Source organism: Lepidochelys kempii, chromosome 9, assembly GCF_965140265.1.
Source record: "Lepidochelys kempii isolate rLepKem1 chromosome 9, rLepKem1.hap2, whole genome shotgun sequence".
Classification (NCBI taxonomy): domain Eukaryota; kingdom Metazoa; phylum Chordata; order Testudines; family Cheloniidae; genus Lepidochelys; species Lepidochelys kempii.
The window spans coordinates 73917273-73942972 of record NC_133264.1 but is presented as its reverse complement, the minus strand read 5'-3'; the positions used below and the strand labels follow the sequence as shown (position 1 = coordinate 73942972).

The window sequence follows — 25700 nt, the reverse complement described above, 5'->3', positions numbered from 1 at the left end:
TGATAGGTAGACAGTGTGGAAGTGGTACTAGAAGGTTACAGGCTGCACTATTTTTCAAACTACTTTTTAATGAGTATAATATTGATGGTGCCTTTGGATAGGGTCATGCATTATACCCTCAATTCTGGAAGAAAATTGATACGATTATTAAAAGCAGGGACGGGGGAAGAAAATTAATTTATTTTAAAAAATCAGGAACAAAAAGATAGAGTATTTAATTCACTTCCATGCCAGATTTCTGTTAGGCGTGGGGGGATGGGCATTAAGGAGTTGGTTACAGCTTTCCAATCCTGTGTTGCATGGCCCTTGCCTAATTATACCACTAGCATAAGTGTATGCCTACACAGGGATAAAAGCCCCCAGAGCATGGCTATGGCTGACCGGGGTCAGCTGCAGGTATTTTATCTCCATGTAGACATACTCTAGTGACCTTAAGCCAGTGGAGGATAGGTGTGCTTTGCTATGCTAAGCCCCATTTGTCCGTCTACTCCAGAACTGTGGGAAAGGGTTGGCACAGGAGGTGGCTATGCCAGCAGAGTCTCTTAAATGGGGGAATTAGATTATGCCCCGGCTTCAGGAACCACGTCTTCTGCTATTGCTCCTTTTCAGTCAGCAGTGACACCAGGGCTGCCTGTACTTCCTCAGAAAAGCTCATATCTATGTTAAATTCAGTGTCTGCCTCGCCTTCCCCAGCTGAACATGGCAGGCATAAGAAGGTCAACTTCAAAAGCACCTATGGAACACCATGAGGCCTCACTCAGATCCAGGTTACAGAGATCCCCCCTGTACCTTGGCCTGAGCCCTAGAGGAGTACTCCTCCCAACTTGATGTTTGACTCAGGAATGTAATGACTAGAGTGAAGGACCCTTCATCTGGACTTTCTCATAGGAGTAAGAGACACTCATAAACAGAAGAGCAGATCCTCTGCTAAGAGAAGAGATCCCTCCCTGATCCTGTCCAGGTAAAGCAAGACTTCGTGCCTAGAGCACAAGGATTTAGGTTCTCCTAAGCTTCATGACTGTTGATTAGAAGGTGCACAGGAGGAAGGCTCTATCAGTGCCATTCCTTGCATCGCCACTGATGCTGACCATAGTACCAACTAAAACAAAGCATCGGAGCTGAGGGACCGGGCATGGTTGGTACAGACAAAGACCATGTAGTCAGACACTTCTTTACTGGAGGTACCATCACAGCCCTATAAGGATTACTAAGAGTCCCTTTACACTGACTCTGATGGCACAAGTTGATGTGATGCAGCTTTCAGACGTTCCAGTATCTTGCAGAACTCCAGAGGATATCTTCATCCTTCCAGACCTGCAATCTGCCTTGTTGTTGGGACCAATCGTAGCAGGGAGTTTGTATCAGTAGAGGACATGGATTTAGGGAGAAGCCCATCTCTCATCCCGTCCATGGTACCAGTGTTGATTCCATCCCCACCTAATTCCGAGATATGCTGTGGTGGACACCTAGTACAATTTCCCCATGACTGAAGGGCAATGACTGTGGACAGGTGGATGCTGGATATCATCCATTCCGGCTCTATCATCGAGTTTCCTTCCCCACCGCCTCCAAACCCACTTTCTTGTTCCTCTTCAGGGACCACTCTCATGAGGAGGTCCTCCTTCAGTAGGGAGACTCCTTTCTCCAGTCTCTGCAATGGTGTGAGTACATCTACAGCATCAACGAAAAAAGGATTTTATTCCAAACATGTTCTAGTCCCCAAAATGACCTCTATAGGGTGACCACAGATTCAGTCAGAACAACGGAGTATCTCCTTATGTATAGGTTCCTAGCCATGGGAAACCTGGTAGATCAGGTTATATACAACCTTTGGACATGGGTCTGGATCTACCTTACTGTACTGGGTCACATGGTGTCGTGTGCCTGTGTAATGCCATTTGCCACATTCCACCTGTGCTGCCTGCAGGCTTGGCTTCGAACAGTACACATACTGAGCAAACCCAGCATGAACATTATAGTGGCACTTCCCATCAAGATAAGGGATTCTCTGACTTGGTGGAAAGCTCCTGCACAAGTTCCTTTCCTGTGCTCCATGCCTGACAGCACAGTAATCATGGACTCTTCCTTGTTAGGTTGGGGCACTCATATGGACAGTCACACAGTACAGGGTGATTATATGCATTCTAGTTTCCTAGGGCATCCAAACATCCTGGAATTCAGAGCAGCCCAAGAAAGATTCAGAGCAGTCTTACCATTAATCCAGTCTCATCACATTCTCATAATGTCAGACAATATGACAGTCATATCTGATGTAAACAAACAGGAAGGAGTAAGATCCATTCCTCTGTGTACAGAAGTGGTCAATTTATGGAACTGGTGTATCAAGAACCATATCAGCATTGTACCTCCCAGGAACCCAGAATTTGTTGGTGGACAGCCTCAGCAGGCACTTTGTCACTGACTATGAGTGGAAGTTACACAGTTTAGTAATGAAGAACATCTTCACTCAGTGGAGAACATCTACGTGGGTCCTGTGGTCAGCTACTCACTCAGCTTTTCCCAGCCGCAGCCCTCTCCAGGGCTGCTTTTAACCCCTTCAGGGCCGGAGTGGGGTGACCACCCCGCTACAGTAAATTAAATGTCTGTTTTTCTGTTCTGGAATGCTTTATAACTTTTATGGACAATTTCAATAAAGAAATTGAAATCAAAAGCCTTTTCCTGTTCCTTATATTATGGTCAGTGTAGTGTTTCTTGTATAGAGTAGGTTTCTACTGGTAGAGCTGCACCCATATTTGAGTGTGTGTTTGTATAGTGACATCTGTATTTTTTTCAAACTGATTTTTCAAAGAAAGTACATAGGCTGACTGAACCAGACATCAACAGAGTCATGTGAAGATGAATATCAAATGAAACAAATGCTAAAATGAAAAGGATAGTTAATAAATTAAGCCAGTGGCACTGAGAGTGAACAGGTATTCAAGATGCTATATGCACATTCCTTTTTAAATTCTTTTTTTCTTATTGTAAAACAGTAAACAGACTATACTATTATCTCCCAAGAGTCAGTTGAAAATGTATTGTATTTGAACAGAATTATCTAATATTGTCAACAACATTTGCAAAAAGAAAAATGTTATCTGTTTGCTTATGCCACCTTCCATATTTTACTTAAGCATTAAACAAAACCAGGCCGGTAGGCTACTGGGAGTGGAGATTACAGCAACCCACTTTGAGTTACATAAGTCAGTGTTTAACATGTATCTAAAACATTAAGCAACCCAACACAACCGTGAGACAGGCAAGTATTAACCTTTTACTGTTAGAGATTTAAGGCCAAGATTTTCAAAGTGGCCAGTGACTTTTGGATATCTGTCTTGGATATACTGGGCCTAATTTTCTGAGGTGCCAACCACTTGCAGTTCCCATTGACTTACATTAGAGATGTGGGTGTTCAGCACCTCAGAAAATCAGGCCTAAACTATAAATTTTGGCACAAGTGATGTGCCCATGGTCACACAGCCAGTATATGGCAGAATCTGAAATAGAACTCAAAAAGAAAACGTACCTTCTCCATAAAATTCTTCTTAGTATTTACTTGTGTATGTATTGTAACACTGAGATTTTACTAGTAAAATCCAATATTTGAGAAGCAGAGTTTATTAATATACATGGTATGAGCTGTCTTTAAATAGAAAGCCTTTGCGGTGAGGGAAATATATATTCTTTAGCACTACCTCTTTCTTCTTTGTTTATACAGCGCGTAGCAAAATGAGGCTGAACCATGACTTGGTCTCCTACATGCTACTGCAATACATATTCTTTCTGATGTATTATTGATTTTGTTTGACAAAATCATTCTGTCAATGTTACTTTAAATAAGATGAGTATAGTCAGAAGTACCCAAACACAGCATTATGGTACTGTCCGTAATAATAGCTGTGGGAAACAGTATTGCTGCTTTCTGAAACTGAACTAGCTGATATAACAGTGCAATCTTAAACTGCATCTCAGAGGTAATTCTGATAAATAAAAAACTGCTAAAAAACTAGTAGTAGGGCCATACCGATACAGTGGACTGCACTTTTCAGGCTCTGGATCTCTTTCAAAGTGAATGCTCTTGTACTTTTGTTGTATCAAAAAGGTTTCTGATGTTTTTTGTGTGATAGAAGTGGATTTTAAGGGGTACTTTCTTCGTATGGTTTTTAATTTAAAATCATTTGACATGCTTGGTCTGTTATTAGATCAGTCACATCAGTGTTACTAGAATGACCTCTGGATTTTAGTGAAGAGGAGAAAAGAGTTTCCAAATAAGGATATATAGATATATATTTTAATCTTTGTCTCTCTCCCAGATGGCAAAGCTAGCAGCTATCCCTGCTGGTCTGGCATTTGTGTCTATTAATATATATGCTGCAACAGAAGAAGAATCAAAAGCCCAGTCAGTGAAGCCAAATCAGGTAAGATTCTTGCTATTGTCTCATGCATTTTTTAACAATAAGTGGATGTATACAAACACCAGTGAATCTTTATTGTACACTATATCCTAGAGAAAACATAATAATAATATTTAGAAGATGTTTTGGAATGCTATAGCACTGCTTTATATGCTACTACAAATGATCAAAATATAGCCAGAATTACAGAAAAAATAGTTTTAAAGTTTAATATAATAATAGATTTTACAGATGTAGGCCAAGCAGGCGGGAATACAGTTGTCACAGATCCTAGCAAGTAACCCCTCCTGGCCACTCACTAGGATTGCTATGAGGGGAATCCAAGCCTCTCTGTCCTTGGGTCCCCAAGTTGTGTTAAGCCCCTGGAGTCTGAACAGAGTCCAGCCACTGCCCCAATCTTGGGAACTTTAGTCGCACTGTCAGGGCACAGACCTTTTATGTGGCATCCCTTTCAGAGAACTGGAAGGCGTTGTCCATCTGCCTGGCCCCTTGGGCTAATACTGGCTCTTCCAAACTCCCTTGTACTTAAACACATCCTCTCCCAAAACTCCACCCAAAATGTGTGAAGCTTCTGGTTCGTGGTTAATTCTCAGGGGGATGCAGCAGTTGTGAAGCAGTTAATTTGCACGCACACTTTGCACAGAGTCTAACACATTTGTTTTTTTACTTAATCATATAAAACACAGACGAGTACAGCTCATACAGAACAATAAACATCTTAAACTGCAGTGTCCCTCACTTTCTAGCGGGTCATTGGGGATTCTATGATCACAGATGTTCAGAAAAGCAGGCAGGCAGGAAGTCTCCTGCTTCATAGAGGCGCTCTCCCTCTCGTGAAGTACCTTACTCAGTTTCTGTGACCTTGCTGTTTCCTGCCTCCCTGTTTCCTCTTCTCATTTGGCTCGTTATTAACCTTCCCCGCCCCACTGCCTTTGTTTTGTCTTTTGGGTAACTTTCCACTGCTCCTATCTTCCCTCCCTCCTTCCTCCCCCCCCACCCCCCACCTTCAGAGGAGTCCACTAAACTTGATTTCCAAGGATACAGCTGTGTTTCTCTATAACTTTTTGGTGTGGCTGTAATACTGTCATTAACCTCAAGTATATTCCATTGTCCGTATCTGGTGTGTATAAGCTACAGGACCTGTCAGCATTGATGGAACTACGTACATATAGGCCCCCATTTTTTCATAATACAGCTTCACAATATCAACCAGAAGTTATAAGTTGCACAGATGTAGCCTCAATTCATCACAACAGTATTTACTGAGACTTACATGTTACTATTGCTCTAAAGTTCAATTTTAAGTAATATCACACACTTAGATATATATGTATTAATATTAAAAAGACTGGTTTTCCAATTCTTGCCCCCTCATTTTCTAAAGTAGGGGTGTGTGTGTGTGAGAGAGAGAGACTATATCATACTCAGTAATAAGGCTACTAATTAACGCTTATATAATTCTTCTCATCTCCAAGAACTTTATAAGAATTAATCCGCACCACAGTTTTGTAGGTTTATAGATATAACATGATATGGAGGCTTTGTTGTATTATGGGAACAAAGAGCATTTGCTATTTTCTTTAAAGTTGTTTTTAAAATTTAGTATTTATATCTAATGACTTTTATATGTTTCTGAAACTAGCTCACTAGAATAGATTCTTTTTCCTTTCAGCTTCCCATTTATTGTGTGCCACCTCTGAAATCTAGATACGTTGAAGAAGACCCTGGTCGTTTGCAGGTGGGGTTTTCTACATTAAGAAAGACAACTAGTCATTATGTTGAGTGGTGCAAGGTAAGAAATATAGTTTGATTAATGCTTGAAGACAAAATCTTCTGGAATTCCTGATTTAACACTTGAGTTCAACATTAAAGTACAGCATATTCCATCCAATTTGTTGGGCACTTCATTCAATCAGAATTGCCATGGTATGTAGGGGAAAAGTATGAATGATATGCTTGGCCTAAGCTTAGCAGGGAGCCAAGAAAGGTGTGCAGAGAGTGAGATGACCTATTCAGTCTCCCTGCAGTCCAAACCAAACAGCAGTGACCCCGAACAGGTCCCTTTCCTTCTGCCCCTGGATTTCACAATTATGACAGCATCTAATGGCAGCATTCAGAATCACTACTTGGTTGAAACAAGAGTGGAATATGTTAATATATTGTTTTTCCAATGCTATTACATTTTACTTTTTGTCTCTTTAATCTAAATGACTTTTAAAAATAAAGTATTATGTCCACCGTCACTGAATAGGCATATTCACTGAGGCATAAGTCTTTGCTGGAATGGGGCCCAATTTTGAATTTACATTGTAACTTTACTTTTCCCCAACTGCATTGGTTGAAATGGATTTGTGGAAAAATGGAACGCCTGGGAATATGCAAGTTCTAGGACTTCCAATGGTTTGCTTGATTAAATCATTCAAATAGCGATATTTTACACAATGAACACAGTCATTAAATAGTAATACTAACTCCTAAGACCACATGGTCAGTTCCATATTTTTAAAAGTTCACATCTCAAACTACAGATGTCAGTGTTAAGAAATTTAGAGTAATAAGAGTTACTTCATAAATGATCTGGAGAAAAGGGTAAACGGTGATGTGGCAAAGTTTGCAGATGATACTAAACTGCTCAAGATATAGTCAAGACCAAAGCAGACTGTGAAGAACTTGAAAAAGATCTCACAAAACTAAGTGATGGGGCAACAAAATGCCGAACGAATTTTAATGTGGATAAATATAAAGTAATGCACATTGGAAAAAATAACCCCAACTATACATACAATATGATGGGGGGCTAATTTAGCTACAACTAATCAGGAGAAAGATCTTGGAATCGTTGTGGATAGTTCTCTGAAGACGTCCATGCAGTGTGCAGCGGCAGTCCAAAAAGCAGACGGGATGTTAGGAAAAAACATTTAAAAAAGGGATAGAGAATAAGACGGAGAATATCTTATTGCCCTTATATAAATCCATGGTACGCCCACATCTTGAATACTGCGTACAGATGTGGTCCCCTCGTCTCAAAAAAGATACTAGCATTAGAAAAGGTTCGGAAAAGGGCAACTAAAATGATTAGGGGTTTGGAATGGGTCCCATATGAGGAGAGACTAAAGAGGCTAGGACTTTTCAGCTTGGAAAAGACTAAGGGGAGATATAATGGAGGTATATAAAATCATGAGTGTTGTGGAGGAAGTGAATAAGGAAAAGTTATTTACTTGTTCCCATAATATAAGAAGTAGGGGGCCATCAAATGAAATTAATGGGCAGCAGGTTTAAAACAAATAAAAGGAAGTTCTTCTTCACTCAGCGCACAGTCAACCTGTGGAACTCCTTGCCTGAGGAGGTTGTGAAGGTTAGGATTATAACAGGGTTTAAATAAGAACTGGATAAATTCATGGAGATTAAGTCCATTAATGGCTATTAGCCAGGATGAGCAAGGAATGGTGTCCCTAGCCTCTATTTGTCAAAGAGTGGAGATGGATGGCAGGAGAGAGATCACTTGATCATTACCTGTTCGGTTTACTCCCTCTGTGGCACCTGGCATTGGCCACTGTCTGTAGACAGTTTACTGGGCTGGATGGACCTTTGGTCTGACCCAGTATGGCCGTTCTTATGTTCAGCATTGCAAATTGTTTTAGCTCAATAAAATAAAAGGAATAAAACATTTTCTCTTGTGTTTTTTTTTCATTAGAATAAAGCCTGTTTTACAGTTTAAGAAGCTAATAATTCAGATTTCTAATTGGATCCAAGGAACTATATTTAATACCATTGTTATTTCAGCTGCCATTGTTAGTACAGTTAAGCTGTATGATTTCTTATGATGTCTACCTTGGAGGTCTTGACATTTTAAAATAATTTTTCGTCCATTAACCTCATGACCTCACTATTTAAAGAATCTGTGTTATTACTGTGTCTTTGGTATGGTCCTCATCAAACTACGATATATTTTTTGCACATTCATACACTTTATGTAGAAGATTGCCTTGGCTTTCATTTTCATGCACATTCTAGCCCCATGCTAGATAAAAGTGCAATGTTAGCTAACGAGGAAAAAAAGATTTAAGAAGAGAAGGAAATTCAGTGATGCGGGGATTGGATGAGCTGAATGATCAGTGGGGTAGGTAAGAGTACAGTACAGTAAGACCAAGGGACACACTTGAGGGGTTACTCAGAGTTAGCTAAAATTTCATTACAAGATTTGTTAGTCTACATAATATGGAGTTCTAGCTTTACATTTCCTAAATAGTTTTGTCTTTGTATAGCATCACAGGAGGACTGGTGGTGCAAGTTATATATCTGAGTGCCCCGTTTTCCCACAGTCACTTTTGTTTGTGTGGCGTAGGGATGTTTCTTTGTCTTGTTCTTTTCTATATGTTAGTGTCCTTTGTATGTCTCTTCAAGGGACACTGACTTAAGATTTATACTCTGGCTAATTTTAACATCTCGCTTATAACAACTGAGAGTTAGCAAAGATGTATCTTTTTTGGACTCTGGGGTTGCCAACTTTCTAATCACACAAAACCGAACACCCTTGCCCTGCCCTTTTTCCTAGGCCCCGCCCCGCTCACGCCATCCCCCCTCCCTCCGTTGCTTGCTCTCCCCCACCCTCACGCACTCGCTCATTTTCACTGGACTGTGGAGGGTCCCTTTTTGGCTGGGTGTTCCGATTGAAAACCGAACACCTGGGGGTTGTTTACTTTATGGATTTGACAGCATTTTGTATATAGCCAACTTCACAACTTCCCCCTATATAGTCAATTTGTTTTCCTTTTTGATTGTGTGGACCTTTCATATAGCAAGAGGGAAGAGAAAATATTTACAAACAGGAAAACATGATTATAAAATACAAAAACTGGCAGATTTTAAGGATGAATGTTGTACGTGAAAATATTTCAAACACTTTTAAAATTGATTAGATTTCAAGCTGACTGTCCCTTTAAGAGGCGTGTCATCAGTCACCGTGTAGTGCTTTTTTGTATTAAAAATAAAACAAAAACTTCACCCTTTTGGAAGGAATCTGGAGAAGGCATGTTATTTCAACAGACGGTAACGGTGATACTCAGATTTGACTTGATCACCTTGTCATTTTCATCTTTAACACTTAAGAGCAACTGCATTTCACATACTACTCCTGAATAATTCTCTGTTGCTGCCAGTCAGTATTACACTGGTTTATGTAACTTAAGAAACAGTGACAGAAGGGGTTAAGTTGTTAGAATCCCTGAAACATGTAGTGATTTCCAAAACAAAGTAATAATTTGGTGATAAATACCAGATAGTTACCAGAGCTGCTTAATATTTTAAGTGTAGAGTAAAACTGTAGTATCTTAGCTATGATGGTCTCCCATTAACAAAAATAATAACTCTTAATGGTGAACACTGTTGTTTTGATGTTTGTTCTCATGTTTTACATTTTTTTTTACCTTAATAAGAGGGCTTTCGCTAGCCACTTTGAGATTTGCCTCTGCTGTTTAGAATCTAGATCAAAAAGGAACAGACACTTGTGCAGCAAGATATCATATATATATATATATATATATATATATAACTCTATCAGCTAAAGAATAGCCTGCAGGCATTTCAAGTGAGTGTAGTGCTCATAAAATACATCAGATTGATAGTCCTGGAAGTTAAAGTCCTCTCATCAATTAATCCATATAACAGTTATAGCATGGGAGGTACCTCAGTATGAGTTTCCCCCACGTCCTTGCAACCACTTCTAGAAATGAAGGTGTCAGTGAACCACAAAGGTGACAATTTTTATGGTAGTTTTTCTGAAGTGCACCCTGGTCCTTTAGCAGCTAGACTGAAACCACCAACTGATCTTGGATAAAGATACTGAACAACTATCAGAACTCTTAATATCTTTTCAATAACACTGACCTGAGTTGGATCTAAACTAGTGACCCAGGCCCAGGTGTATATTTAAGGTTTTGCTGCTATAGAAATGTTGCTTGGGTTATTTATTTTTTTTATGACACTTCTGGACTGGAAAAACTCTACTGTAGATGCAGTTATTCTGGCAAAATGTGAATTTGCTGGCATAGTTTATTTTGCTTGGGAAATCAGCATAAGCAATACCATCAGAAGCACTCGTTTGCTGGTATAAGCTGCATCTCCATTAGGAGGTTTGCCAGCATAAAAATGTAATAAAAATAATCACATCCCTAAGCAACATTACTATACTGGCAATAGTTCCTAGTGTACACCAGGTCTAACTCTCAGTGAATCCATGTAATCCTCCATAATTTGTAGTTTTCCCATAGATATAGCTTCAGGATGTTTTGCTGAGCACTTTGTGGAAACCACAGCACTCCTTGCTTTCAAGTTGTGTACAATGCATGCCAAAAGGTAAAAAGCTGCTAAAGCTTTAAATTGGTTCCCTCGTGCCATTTGATATGGGAGTGTGTACTGTGACGGGGTCCCTGGGTTGAAACCTGTATTGTGAGACTACTGAGCCCTGTGTCCCACCAACCTGGGTTGCTTCTCACACTGTGATGCTGATGTCAAGCTACAAGCCTCTGATTTGCACTGCACTTACACAGACATCATAGGCAGGGACACACCCAACTCTGTTACATGAATGATCTCCCAGTCACTCATGAACCATCAATAGAGAGGCTCCAGCCAATTTCTTCCTGTTCCCCAGTCTTGCACCCCAGAATTGTTTTGTCTTGCACTGGTCAGAAGCATGACCAGTGTAGGTTCATTACTTAGTTTGCCACTTCTTCATAGGAAAGTGGACATGCACCAGCCTTTGTAATTTTGAGCTGAAATTTCCCAAGCACTTTAGACAAACTCACTGGTAAGATAAAACTTTAAAATAAGTTTATTAACTGCGGAAAGGTAGATTTTGAATTATTATAAGTAGTAGGCATAAAGGTCAGAGATCATTAACTTAAGAAAATAAAAAGTAAACATGCATTCTAAATCCTAAACTTTCAGTCTAAGGGAGGTCTGAATCAAACAGCTTTTCTCACTCTGACAGATGGTACAAGTAGGTTACAGTTCCTCAATACACAGACTGGGACTCCCTTCCAGCCTAAGACCGAACTTTCCCAGTTCAAAGTCTTTGTCTTCCAGAAGTTGAGTTGGAGGGGGGAGGCCAAGTGATGTCACCGTGTCTCTTTTGTACTTCTAGCTTGCTGAAAAGATTCTTGCTCTGATGTGGGGGTCAGGCAATCCCCATTGGTCAAGCAGTCTCTATTATGTACATGCCGCCTCCAAGAAGCCTCTGGGATAGCAGATTGTGTACTGATGAGCCGTTAACAACTGTCTGGCTATTGATAACTATTCCTTTGTAATTTAAAGGCTGGTTTTGGGTGTTCCCAACCTCATAACAAGAGGAGGAGGACTTGTGGCACCTTAGAGACTAACCAATTTATTAGAGCATGCTCGGGGGTCGCATAACTAGTTATGCGACCCCCGAGCATGCTCTAATAAATTGGTTAGTCTCTAAGGTGCCACAAGTCCTCCTTTTCTTTTTGCGAATACAGACTAACACGGCTGTTACTCTGAAACCAACCTCATAACGTATTTCAATAACACACACAGAAATACTTCATAACTTCACATACAATGATAGTATGTACAATTCAACAGTTTATTATTATTCAACATCTCAAGACTTACAAAATGATACCATACAAGGCATACTTTGTTCAAAACATAGGATAATACTATTACAGCGGTGAATATGGGGGTTCCAGGGTGCTACTTTGAGGTTCAGAGTGTCACAGTGTCCCTTAACCAAATTAACGGTGGATGTTAACTTTGGCAATATGATATGATCTCGTGATCTTCTAGTGTAAATATACATTAAATGCCAATAAATATATTGCTTATTTTATAAAATATGTTCCATTTTCTCATCACCACAGGGCTGTTGTCATGAGGATTTTTAATTAATATTTATAAAGTAGTGCAAGATTATTTTATTTAAGGTATGTAAATTTTGTTTGCATTTATAGCACAACATGAACTACCTCTGATATGCTTTAAGTATGATTCTATTTTAAGACAAAGAAAGATTCCATAATAAGTAAATCAGCCAAAACAATCTTTGATACTAAATAATCAGGTTAAAGGAAGGGAAGTAAATAACCTGAAGAAACTGTGCAAAGTAGAGTTTTCTTACATTTCGTAAGCGTTGTTACTTTTAAGCCCCAGTTGTGTAAACACGTATACCTATGAGTACTACTGAGTATGGTTATTCATGTACGTAGGGATAATTCATAGATTCCAAGGCCAGATTGGACCATTCTAATCATCTAGTCTGACCGCCTGTATAATACATGCCTAGAATGGCCTCAAAAATCGTTCCTAGGGCAGAGATGGGCAAACTACAGCCCATGGGTCCATCGTGCCTGGCCCCTGAGCTCCCGGACTGGGAGGCTAGCTTCTGGCCCCTCCCCTGCTGTCCCCGCTCCCCCGCAGCCTCCACTTGCTGAGCTGCCAGTGCTCTGGCCCACCGCTCTTGCCGGACGACGTGGCTGGCTCTGGCCGGGTGGCAGGGCTGCGAGCTCCTGCCACTCTGAACGGCATGGTAAGGGGGTGGGGAGCGGTGGCATTGGATGGGGGCCAGACATGGGGTGGGGAACGGGGGGGTTGGACAGGCGTGGGAGTCCTGGGGAGGCGGTCAGGGGATGGGGAACAGGGGGGTTGGATATGTGTGGGAGTCCTGGGGGGGGGAGGGCTGTCAGGAGCCGGGGGTTTGGATAGGGGTCGGGACAGTTGGGAGGGGGAGTTGGATAGGCATGGGAGTCCTGGGGGGCCTGTCAGGGGGTGGGGGTGTGGATAGGATTTGGGGCAGTCAGGGGACAGGGAGTAGGGGGGGTTGAATGGGGGGTTGGATAGGGGGTGGGGTCCCAGGGGTGTGGTCAGGGGCAGGGGATCCCAGGAGTGGGTGGTCAGGTGACAAGGAGCAGAGGGGGTTGGATGGGTTGGGGGTTCTGAGGGGGGCAGTCAGGGGTGGGAAGGTGGAGGAGGAGGATAGGGGATGGGGGCCAGGCTGTTTGGGGAGGCACAGCTTTCCCTCCCCGGCGCTCAATACAGTTTTGCAATCGCAATGTGGCCCTCGGGCCAAAAAGTTTGCCCACCCTTGTGCTAGGGCATATCTTTCAGAAAAAAATCCAATCTTGATTTAAAATTTTGTCAGTGATGGATAATCTGCCAAAGCCCTTGGTAAATTGTTCCAGTGGTTAATTACCCTCACTGTTAAAAATGTACGTTTTATTTCCAGTATGAATTTGTTGATCTTCAGCTTCCAGCCACTGGAACATGTTGTACCTTGCTCAGCTAGATTGAAGAGTCCATTATTTAATATTTGTTCTCCATGTAGATATCTATAAACTGTAATCCAGGCACCTGTTAACCTTCTCTTTGTTAAGCTAAATATAATGAGCTCTTTGAGATGGTCTGTCAGGGTTCCTCCACACACACACTCTGAACTCTTGGGGTACAGATTTGGGGACCCCATGAAAGACCCCCTAAACTTATATTCTACCATCTTAGGTTAAAACTTCCCCAAGGCAGAAATTCCTTTCCTTGTCCTTGGACAGTATTGCTGCCACCACCAAGTGGTTCACACAACAATTCAGGGAAGGGTCACTTGGAATCCCTATCCACGCAAGTCCCTTCACCCCTTTTCCTGGGGAGGCTTGAGAATAATATACCAACCAGTTGCCTTAGCAGTGTGAGCACAGACCAGACCCTTTGTCTTCAGGACACTGAAATCAATCAGGTTCTTAAAAGAAGAACTTTATTTATAAAGAAAAAAGTAAAAGAATCACACCTGGAAAATCAGGATGGAAGGTAACTTTACAGAGTAATAAAAAGATTTAAAACACAGAGGATTCCCCTCTGGGCTCAGCTTCACAGTTCCAGAAACAGGAATGAAACTACCTCTGTAGCATAGGAAAATTCACAAGCCAAACAAAAGATAACCTAATGCATTTCCTTGCCCTACTCACAGTTTCTGTGGTTTTACATGGATTATTCCAGGTATATTTTTTCAGGAAACATTGTATCTGCTTGGCTTCTCCCTCTGCCCAGAGAGGGAACAACACACAGAACAAAAACAAATCCTTCCTCCTCAGGTTTGAAAGTGTCTTCTTTTCTCATTGGTCCTTCTGGTCAGGTGCCAGCTAGTTTCTTTGAACTGCTTAACCCTTTACAGGTAAGGCAATCCAGTAAAGCTGCCAAGGATGCATAAAGGTTGCTATCCTTCCCCCTATATCCATGACACTGTAACTGTAAAGCTGGTTTTCTAATCCTTTAATCGTTCTCATGGCTCTTCTCTCAACACTCTCCTATTTATCAACATCCTTCTGGAATTGTGGGTGCCAGACCTGGACTTAGTATTCCAGCAGCAATTGCCAGAGCCAAATAAAGAGGTAAAATAACCTCTCTACTCCTACCTGAGATTCCCCTGTGTATGTATCCCAGGATTGCATTAGCTTTTTTGGCCACAGATTAGCACTGGGAGCTCATGTTGAGCTGATTTTTCACCACAACTCCCAGATGTCGTTCAGAGTCATTGCTTCCCAGGATAGAGTCCCCCATCAAGTAAGTTTGACCTACATTCTTTGTTTAGATGTATACATTATATTTCACCATATTAAAACACAAATTGTTTGGTTGCACCCAGTTTACCAAGCGATCCACATTGCTCTGAGTCAGTGAGCTCTTCTCTTCATTATTTACCACTCTCACAATTTTTCTAATCAGATTTTTTGTGATGATTTTGTTTTCTTCCAGGTCCTTGTTAAAAATGTTTAATAATATAGGGCTAAAAGCCAATCCCCTGCAGGATCCACACTGGAAACAATCCTACTTGATGATGATTTCCTCATTTACAGTTACATTTTGAGACCTATTAGTTAGCCTGTTTTTAATCCATTTAATGTGTGCCATGTTAATTTTACATCATTCTAGTTTGTGAATCAAGATGGTGCATGGTACCAAGTCAAACCTGTAAAAGAAGTGTATTATGACAACACTATTAACTTTATCAACCAAACTTGTAATCTCGTTTAAAAAAAGATATTAAGTAAGTTTGGCAGGTTCTAGTTTTTTTAAACGCATAATGATTTACATTAATCACATTACTCTCCTTTAATTCTTCATTAATCGTGTCCCGTATCAGCCGCTCCGTTATCTTGCCAAAGATCAATGTTAAGCTGACTGTCCGGTAATTACCTGGATCATCCCATTTACTCTTTTTAAAAATGGGTACAACACTGGCTTTCTTCCAGTTTTCTGGAACAACTGTGGTGCTGCAAGACTTATTGAAAATTAGCGTTAATGGTCCAGTGAGCTGCTCAACTATCACTTTTAAAACTCTTGGATGTAAGTTATTTGGACCTGCTGATTTTAAAAAGTCTAACTTTAGTAGGTTCTGTTTAATGTTCTCCAGATATGCTGGTGGAATGGAAAGTATGTTATAACTATATGATGAAACTGTGTCATCTGTGTTTCCCCAAATGCAGAACAAATTTGTACTGAACACTTCTGCGTTTTCTGATTATTATTGATAATTCTACCATTCCCATCTAGTAATGGACTAATGTCATTGTCAGATTCTTTTTGTTCCTAATATATTTTAAAAACTCCTTATTGTCCCTAAGTCTACTGGTAATAAATTTCTTCTTGTGTCCCTTGACTTCCCTTATCAATTTTCTGCAATTCCTAACTTCTGATTTATATTCATTACTATCAACTCCCCCTTTCTTCCATTTGATATATATTATTTTTTTATTTAGATTCTTGGGGCAAAATTTTCAAAAGCATCTACATGACAAGTCCCATGTTCAAAAAGCCTCTAAATCATGTAGGCACTTGGGAAAATGTAACCATAATCGTTGTCTTGAGTACTTACTCAAGGTCAAATCCCCATTCCATTTAAATCAATGGGAGATTTCACTGAAACAAGGATTTGGTCCTAAAACATTCACAATTAAAATATCAAACTTTTTCTCTATATTAGATTAAAAGGTTTCTAAAATGGTTTTTAATATTTCAGCACTTGAATAGCAGTGACCCCCTGTGGTATAAATTCAAAAATTGATTGCAACAAAATTTCTCATAAAAGAAATAGAATTATACCTTACAATCTGAAGTTAATCGATGTTCTGAAGCATGTGCAGTATACTAATTCTTGCTATGCTTAGTAAGTATCACTATGATGATTCAAACTATAGGCTGTCGGACTATATTTTCCTTTATTACTTCAAGAAAAATCTTAAATATGACTTTTGACCAAGCTGAAATTTTGCTGTGGACTAGTACATTTGAATTGTTCTCTTGTTGGATGTCAACAGAATTAACTGGTAAATTACTTTCTGAGGCTAGGTTGCACATCTGACTAGGCTATATCACTGAACACAAATAACTCAATACGAATCACTATTGTACATCATATAATCTTTAAGTTTATAGAGGAGTTAAACATTAGGTATAACTGCACATAGAAAAGTTGGAATTTTTCCCTACCAGCATAATTTTACTATATGGGGAAAAATCAATTTTGAATACTATTATATTGAATAATATTACATATTTCAAATTCAATGAAGAATAACTTTTTACAGTTGGTGCTCTATTTTTTGCTCCCTAGATTTTTTTTTTTTTAATTACTGTACAATTTTTTTTTTTAAAGAATACCTTGGTTGTGGTGAAATTTGGAAAAACTTTCAGTATGTACAAGAGCTATTGTGTGTGTATGTGTGTGGGTATTTTAAAAGGTACTATCTTTCGTGGTTTCAGGGAAAGTGCCTGTGTATCCCCATCTGTGGTCCATTTCATGAGTGCCCAGTCAAGTCTCCTGTTACCTGTCTCTGGGCAGGGATCTTTGTCCCATTCCTTTCTGACTGTGAAGTTTTAAGCTGCACAGCTCCCTGCCTTACACTGCAATATCCCTAGCAAGGCAGTCAGCCTAAAGGCCAGCACTTGTGTGGTGTTTTCTCTCTCAGGGCTATGAACGGGGTATTGCCAGCTGTCACAAGCTACCACACCACTCTTTCTAAGCAAGCCCATTTATTCTTAAGGAGAAAGCATAAAAAACCCAATAAATATGTTTAGTGTGTGATTAAATCTACCAGTAGTCGCCCATCAGCATTTTGGGGCCTGCATCGGCCAAAGTCTTTCTAATCTTACTACAAGGATTAGGGCCCCTATAGGACAGTAGGTCCTATCTGTGGGACTCTGGAAAACCCAGTTGTAACCAGTATGTGGAAGCCTCCCAATGGGTGGTACCTCTCTGGAGGTGTTTATAAACTGTGTGATTCACCTTTAACCCCCCCCCCTCCCACACACACGCACTGTTCTTAGTTAAGAAAATAAGAACGGCCATACTGGGTCAGAGCAAAGGTCCATCTAGCCCAGTATCCTGTCTTCCAATAGTGGCCAATGCCAGGTGCTCTAGAGGGAATGAACAGAACAGGTAATCACCAAGTGTTGAATCCCCTGTCGTCCATTCCCAGCTTCTGGCAAACAGAGGGTAGGGACACCATTCCTGCCCATCCTGGCTAATAGCTGTTGACGGACCTATCCTCCAGGAACTTGTATAGTTCTTTTTTGAACCCAGTTATAGTCTTGGCCTTCACAACATCTTCTGGCAAAGAGTTCCACAGGTTGATTTCCTTTTCTTTGTTTTAGACCTGCTGCCTATTAATTTCATTTGGTGGCCCCTAGTTCTTGTGTTTATGAGAAGGAGTAAATAACACTTCTTTACTTACTTTCTCCACACCAGTCATGATTTTATAGACCTCTATCATATCACACCTTAGTTATCTCTTTTCCAAGCTCAAAAGTCCCAGTCTTATTAATCTCTCCTCATATGGCAGCCGTTCCATACCCCTAATCATTTATGTTACCCTTTTCTGAACTTTTCCAAGTCCAATATATTTTCTTTGAGATGTGACCACATCTGCACGCAGTATTCAAGATGTGGGCATACCATGGATTTATATAGAAGCAAGATGATATTTTCTGTTTTATTATCTATCCCTTTCCTAATAATTCCTAACATTCTGTTCACTTTTTTGACTGCCGCTGCACATTGAGTGGATGTTTTCAGAGAACTATCCACAATGACTCCACGATCTCTTTCTTGAATGGTAACAGCTACTTTAGACCCCATCATTTTATATTATAGGTGGGATTATGTTTTCCAATGTGCATTAATTTGCATTTATCAACATTGAATTTCATGTGCCATTTTATGGTGACAAGTATCAGAGGGTAGCTGTTTTAGTCTGTATCCACAAAAACAACAAGGAGTCCGGTGGCACCTTAAAGACTAACAGATTTATTTGAGCATAAGCTTTCATGGGCATCTGAAGAAGTGGATTTTTACCCACGAAAGCTTATGCTCAAATAAATCTGTTAGTCTTTAAGATGCCACTGGACTCCTTGTTGTTTATGTGCCATTTTGTTGCCCAGTTACCCAGTTTTGAGAGATCCTATTGTAGCTCTTCGCAGTCTGCCTGGGACTTAACTATCTTGAGTAGTTTTGTATCATCTGCAAATTTTGCCACCTCACTGTTTACCCCTTTTTCCAGATCATTTATGAATATGTTAAATAGGACTGGGGCCAGTACAGACCCCTGGGGGACACCACTATTTACCTTTCTCAATTCTGAAAACTGACCATTTATTCCTACCCTTTGTTTCCTAACTTTTAACCAGTTACCAGTCCATGAGAAAACCTTCCCTCTTATCCTATGACTGCTTAAGTGATGATTTGCTTAAGAGGCTTTGGTGAGGACCTTGTCAAAGGCTTTCTGAAAATCTAAATACACTATATCCACTGGATCCCCCTTGTTCACATGCTTGGACATGCTCTGGTCCTGACAGAGCTGTAGCAACCGTTTCCCCCTGGAGCTGAATTCAGTCCCTGGCCCACAGTGATATATATAAACCATTCATATGCTTAATACAATGTGGTCCTCAAAGATATTCCACATGGTTGCAATATCTGTCACACCATCCATATATAATTTAAACATACATTTCTACTTTGCTCCCAGTACAGACAATGTATCTCTGCGTTTTTTTGTTCTAAAAGCTTTTTGAGTGATCTGTTTCTTTTATGTGTTATGTAATTAATCAATTCTCTTTGGCCAGAGTGGAAAAGTATGTAGTCCAGTGTGTTAGTGTTGTATCAATGGCATTGAAGACTTTGACTCAAAAACAGAGTTCACTTTATCTAAATTTTCTTTTGTGTAGGATGCCTATGTCTTTGTTAAAAATGGGATAATGGATTCCATACAGTTTGGAAAAGGTAGGTGAGTCATATAGTCAAAATTTAAAACTAGTCTCTTCTTGCTCATTGTTTGGCTATGAAAGTTACAAAGCTGGTTTATACTGGAGAACAGCAAATTCTATCAAAAATATTGATATTGTACTAGAGCAAACACAAGAATCAATAAAACAGAAGGGGCACACATGCCTTCCCTAGAAGCTGGCTTCATGCTATTTACCATAGTCTCTTGTTTGAAAATGAAAAGGAAGTTCCGAATGTCATTTTGTAATTATGACTCAACCAACTTAGCTTGTCTGTAATTCCTTTGATTTTAATATTAGATGACATTTTGAGGCCAAATGCTACCCAATCCCTCAGTAGGTTCAGAAGCTTCTAAATATCATAGAACTTTCATGATTCTACTGCAGGGTTGGATAAAAGGGGAATGGAGCAAGAAGCTGATGATACAGTGTGTCTCTACGTCCCGAGTGTCTCTATATCCCCAGTGTGCTACATGCTGAAGAACTTTTCTTCTTAGTGCTTTCTCTTAGCAGCACAGAGCATGGTTTGGGGAGTGGCATCACATGTGTAAACCTCCACATAGGTGGTGTATAAGTAGTCCAATTCTTATTACAATCCATAGCTGTGATAGCAGCAGTAGGGTTGCCAACTTCCTAATTGCACAAAACTGAACACCCTTGCCCACTACTTCCCTGAGGTCCCGTCCCCCACTCACTACATTCCCCCTCCCTCAGAGGCTCGCTCTCCCCCACCCTCACTCACTTTCACTGGGCTGGGACAGAGGGTTGGGGTGTGGGAGGGAGTGAAGACTCTAACTGAGGGTGCGGGCTCTCGGGTAGGCCCAGGAATGAGGGGTTCAGGGTGCGGGAGGGGGGTCCAGGGTGGGGTAGGGAGTTGGAGTGTGGGATGGGGTGAGCACTCCGGCTGGGGGTGCAGGCTATGGAGTGGGGCTGGAGATGAGCGGTCTGTGGTGTGGAGGGGGGTGGCGGGCCTCCAGGCTGGGGCGTGGGGCCAAGGGATTTGCAATAGGAGAGGGGGCTGCGGGTTGAAGCAGGGGGTTGGGGTGTAAGAGGGGGTACGGACGGTGGGTGTGGGCTCTGGACTGGGGCCGGGGATGAGGGGGTTGGGGTGCAGGAGAGGGCTCCAGGGTTGGGGCTCAGGGTTGGGGTGCGGGCTTACCTTGGGTGGCTCCCAGTCAGTGGTGCAGTGGGGCTAAGGCAGGCTCCCTGTCTGTCCTGGCTCTATGTTGTGCCCCAGAAGCAGCTAGCAGGTCTGGCTCCTTGGCGGGCAGGCCAGGAGGCTCCCCGCACTGCTCTCGCCCGCAGACACTGCCCCACCAGCTCCTATTGGCCACAATTCCCAGCCAGTGGGATTGCAGAGCTGGTGCTCGGGGCAAGGGCAGCGCGTGGAGCCCCGTGGCCGCCCTGCCTAGGAGCTGGACCTGCTGGCCACTTCCGGGGTGCAGTGCGGTGCCAGGACAGGTACAGACTAGCCTGCCTTAGCCCTGCAGCACTGCCGACTGGACTTTTAATGGCCCAGTCGGTGGTGCTGACTAGACCTACCAGGGTCCCTTTTCGACCACGTGTTCCAGTCAAAAACCGGACACCTGGCAACCGTAAGCAGCAGGGAGGAGGCTACACAGTTGCTGTACACCAAACTGCTGTATAAGTGAGAAGAATTCCTTTCCCTTGCTTCCTTATTTTAGTTCTCATTTACACTTCACAGTTTGGTCCTAATTCTGGCATTGAAGATTAAAAAATACTCTTTGTATTAAAGATGCATTTCTGAAATTACCCGTGGAAAATAAGTTTCATTAAAAAGAAACAAAAGATGGTCCAGTGGTTAGGGCATTATTAGCATACGCGCCAACTTGTGCTGGCGCCGGTGGGTGCTTGACCTTCCCCCGACCCCGTTCCAACCCCTTCCCCAGCGTCCACGCCCCAACTCCGCTTACTCCCTGCCCATATTCCAACCCCTTCCCCAAATCCCCGCCCAGGCCCTGCCTCTTTCCCGCCTCCTCCCCTGAGCGTGCCACATTGCCACTCCTTCCCCCTCCCTCCCAGAGCTTGTTATGTTGTGGAACAGCTGTTTGCGGCGGCAAGCGCTCGGAGGAGAAGCAGGGACGTGGCACGCTCAGGGTAGGAGGCAGAGGCTGAGGTGAGCTGGGGTGGGGAGCTTGGCTGCCAGTGGGTTCAGAGCACCCACCAATTTTTCCCCGTGGGTGCTCTGGCCCCAGAGCACCCACAGAGTCGGCACCTATGGGCACTAGCTTAGGATTTGGACGAGCACAGTTCAGTTCCCTGCTCCACTGGAGACCTCCTGTGTGACCTTGGGCAAGTCTCTCTGGGCTTCAGTTCTGTAAAAATGGGGATAATGAAACTTCCCTATGTCAAAGGGGCATTGCAAGAATCCATACGTTCAAGATTGTGAAAGATTTTGAGATCTACTGATGAAAAGCGCTATATACAAGTAGTAGTATTATTTAAAAAATCAAGAAACACCAGCATAGTGGCATCTCCTTTCACCAATTTTTAAATACATTTTTAACATGCATTGAAAACTAAAAACTTTGTCACTTGCATTAGAAACAAGTGCTAACATTTTAGTAAATACAAAAAGGTATCTAAAGAGCATGACTGTGAACTTTGTAAAATGTATATTTTATGAATGACACATCGGTATCCTGATACTGCAGTGCTGACTCCCATGTGTGCACCTGCAAAATAAGTCAGTGGAGCTTGACACGGATGCACGTATCCGCAGTAGCAGATCCAGTTGTGAGATGGAGCTACCTCAGCATTCGGATTTTCATAGACATGACTTTACTGCTCTCTCTTAAAATGGGGGGGGGGGGGAGAGAACAAATTGACTAATCTTCAATTGTTATATCATAGCTGTTTTGATTCATTTTTTTTTTAAAGATACGTACGTTTATCTGAAGAATCCACCTCCAGAATTTCTTCCAAAAGTTGCTGTAATTACAATTTCAGGTTTAACTGGTTTAGTTCTGGCAAGAAAAGGTATGGTTTTTTGTTTTTTGTTTTTTCAAACACTGTCAGATTGGTAATTGTATGACACGTCTTTAATTTAACAGTACTTTATTTTGTGCTTTCTGAAATTTTCACTTAAGTTTTGGTAACAAACCTTTTGAACACTTGTGAACAGTTACGTAGTTTTAAAAACAAACAAGCCAAGATTTCAGATCTTTATATTATGTAGAGGGGATACCAACAGACTTTTTTTTTCATTTCTTTTTTCAGCTTTGTTTAATTTATTCATTTAAAATAACAATTTTATATTTAATTCTATCATTTAAGAATTATTTTATTGGAAATATAGGATCCTTTGGTGCCATCAGAAATGCCTTAATTTTCTTTGGTAATTTATTATTTGATAATTAATTTAAATCAGCACACAATGTAAATGATGATATTCACAGTTTCTACAGTCAGGGGAAAGGTATGCAAATCTAGAGCCACATGAAAAAGATTCAATACTCTCTGCATCACATAGTACCTCTCCCATTCCTTAAAAGGATCAGTATAAGTTGTAGGTGTCTTCCTGGAGGAAGGAGCACTTCAAACTTCTCAGTGAACCTCCTGGCCAATAGAGAAGTATTTCTAGTGAACACTGAAGAGTCTCTCTCAGTGCTCCTGAACCGGAGTGATGGTAGTTGTGATATGGAATGTTGAAATGGAGCTGTATAAGACAGTGGGGAATTGGGTGCTCTGACACAGGAACAGAGATGTGCTTGAGAAAAGTGATGTATTCCACAATCATTGGATTTAATTTTCATAAAATTATGAAATATATATTCAAAATCACCAGACTTAATTTTTGTAAAATTATGAAATAATATTGTAGGCTTTGTATTTCATTATAGTACTGTAGAATTTACAAATCTTTCCTTCTGAAATTTTCATAAGAATAATGTCAGGGAAAATAATTATGTAAATTGTAGAAATTTACAGCAACGTGATTTTTAGGTAAAGCCACCAACAAATTAAAAGAGAATACTGGGCATAACTGGAACATCACGTTTGCAAATGATCTTTATTTCCTTGGATTTTTAAATAGCCCCAAATCTAAATCATTCCCCACAGTTTGGATTATACAATGGTAGTATAATAAAAAAGAGGGATTTAAATGCATTAAGCACCACAAAATGAATTGGGGAAAGGACAGCCTAGACCTAAGGGTGGGATTTCAGAGGGGAATCAGATATGTAGAGGTTAAAAGCAAAACCGGTGAACCAAAATACTTGGCAATGGAAGGTGATCTTGGGGAAAAAAGGCATTTTTAAAACATAATAGAATGACAGGTAGTGGGTAATAAAAATGAGCCACTGTGAGTGTTTGAAGGGTCAAAAGAAAAAGTGCTAGAACAAACTGATAAATCAGACCGTGTTCCATGTGAAACAGCTGGCAGGATCGAGTCCTTAAAGGACAACAAATCACTGGGGTGGATAGTGTAGATCCAAGGGTGAACTGAAATTGTTAAGCTGCTAGCTAAAATATGCAGCCTCATTAATGTAATGTACTATGCACTGAAGGGTAGCGAGTACTTACTTTTAAAACAGGTGTTGGGGTGTGTTACTGACAAATTATTTTTACTTCAGTACCAGGTAAAATACTTGAAACAGTACTTACATAGAGTTATATGACATCTACAAGTAGGTGAATATGATACAGACAAAACAGTACAGTTCATTCAAGAAAATGTTGTCCTTCTGTTGTCTGCTAGATTTTAAGTGTGTCAACAAAATAGTGGGTAAAAGAGAACTAATAGATATAATTTATTTGGGCTTTCAAAGAAACTTAAAGTAAACTTAAGTAGTCCTGGTATGAAAGAACTGTCATAGATTAGAAATTGGCTAAGAGACTGTAAACAAAGAGTAGGGATTAGTGATCAGTGTTAACAATAGATTGCCTCAAAGATATGGAATAGGACAAATGTGTAATACATTCATTAGTGACCTGGAAAAGGTGGGGGGAACAGTGATGGTGGTAAAATTAACAGATAACACAAAATTATGTAGGATAGTGAGGAGCATAGAAGGGTATGAGTATTCACAGAAACCTGAGAGAGCCTGGCAGTTGGGTAGCATGATAGCAGAGGAAACTCTTTAATAAATGCAAGATAATACACATTGGAATTTGAACTAGTTATATAGAAGATTTTAATAATATTTCATAATTGAAGATATATCCTCATTTTTTTTAATTCAGTAAATTTTACTGAAACATCAGTTGACCCATTGGAATACAGACACAACTCTACGCCAATCAGACCTGCGATAGATTTTGATCTAGGTAGTTGCCAAGAGTCGGAGGTTAAAATTATATAGCTATAGCTATCCAATACTATGTTCCATTTGTATCTAGTACCTGTTTAAATTATTTGTGTTGTTTACACAGGTTCTAGAGTTAAGAAAACTGCTTACCCGCTGGGGCTTGCCACTTTAGCAGTATCCGTTTGTTACCCAGCTCAGTCAGTAGTACTTGCTAAGGTAAGTTTTGTTTTGTTCTTTCATAGGGTGAAAATATCAACATATTAATATTTAAACTGAGTGAGACTGAAATATTCAACACATCTGCAGTATTTAATTTCCAGGGTTTTGGAGTTGGCATCAGTTTATACGCTATGTGTGTGTGATGCATCACAGTTGTTAATTACATGTCCATCAGAAACGAATAATATGGCTGAATTTACTTGACCTATACAATATTACTTTCCATATTTAATTCTTAGTTGGAGAAAGGAGAGTTTCATTTTTAGATACAATACAATAACATTTTTAATTAACAGAAAATTGCATTTTTTTAACATCTGCTCATTTCAGTGCATTAAAATAATACTGTACAAGAAACTGCCCAATGGATACACAGGTGACATTTCTGAAGCTCTTTCTTTTAATGTACGTCCAGTGCTGGATCCATGTGAAACAGGGAATCCCCCTCACTCTTTTCTTGTGACTGTGATCTTGAAGTTAGCTTGTTTGCTAGCTACTTAAAATA

At 40.7% G+C, this 25700-nt stretch overlaps 1 protein-coding gene across 3 annotated transcripts in view; it reads left to right on the top strand.

Moving 5' to 3' along the window:
* APOOL (apolipoprotein O like) overlaps window positions 1-25700 on the top strand; it is a 59187-nt gene that overhangs the window by 13921 nt on the left and 19566 nt on the right. For all 3 annotated transcript variants that reach the window (XM_073360895.1, XM_073360896.1, XM_073360898.1), the window contains exons 2-6: window positions 4314-4418; window positions 6088-6207; window positions 19647-19701; window positions 22605-22703; window positions 25101-25192. In XM_073360895.1, coding sequence (XP_073216996.1) covers window positions 4314-4418; window positions 6088-6207; window positions 19647-19701; window positions 22605-22703; window positions 25101-25192 — 471 coding nt within the window. The remainder of the gene's footprint in view (window positions 1-4313; window positions 4419-6087; window positions 6208-19646; window positions 19702-22604; window positions 22704-25100; window positions 25193-25700) is intronic.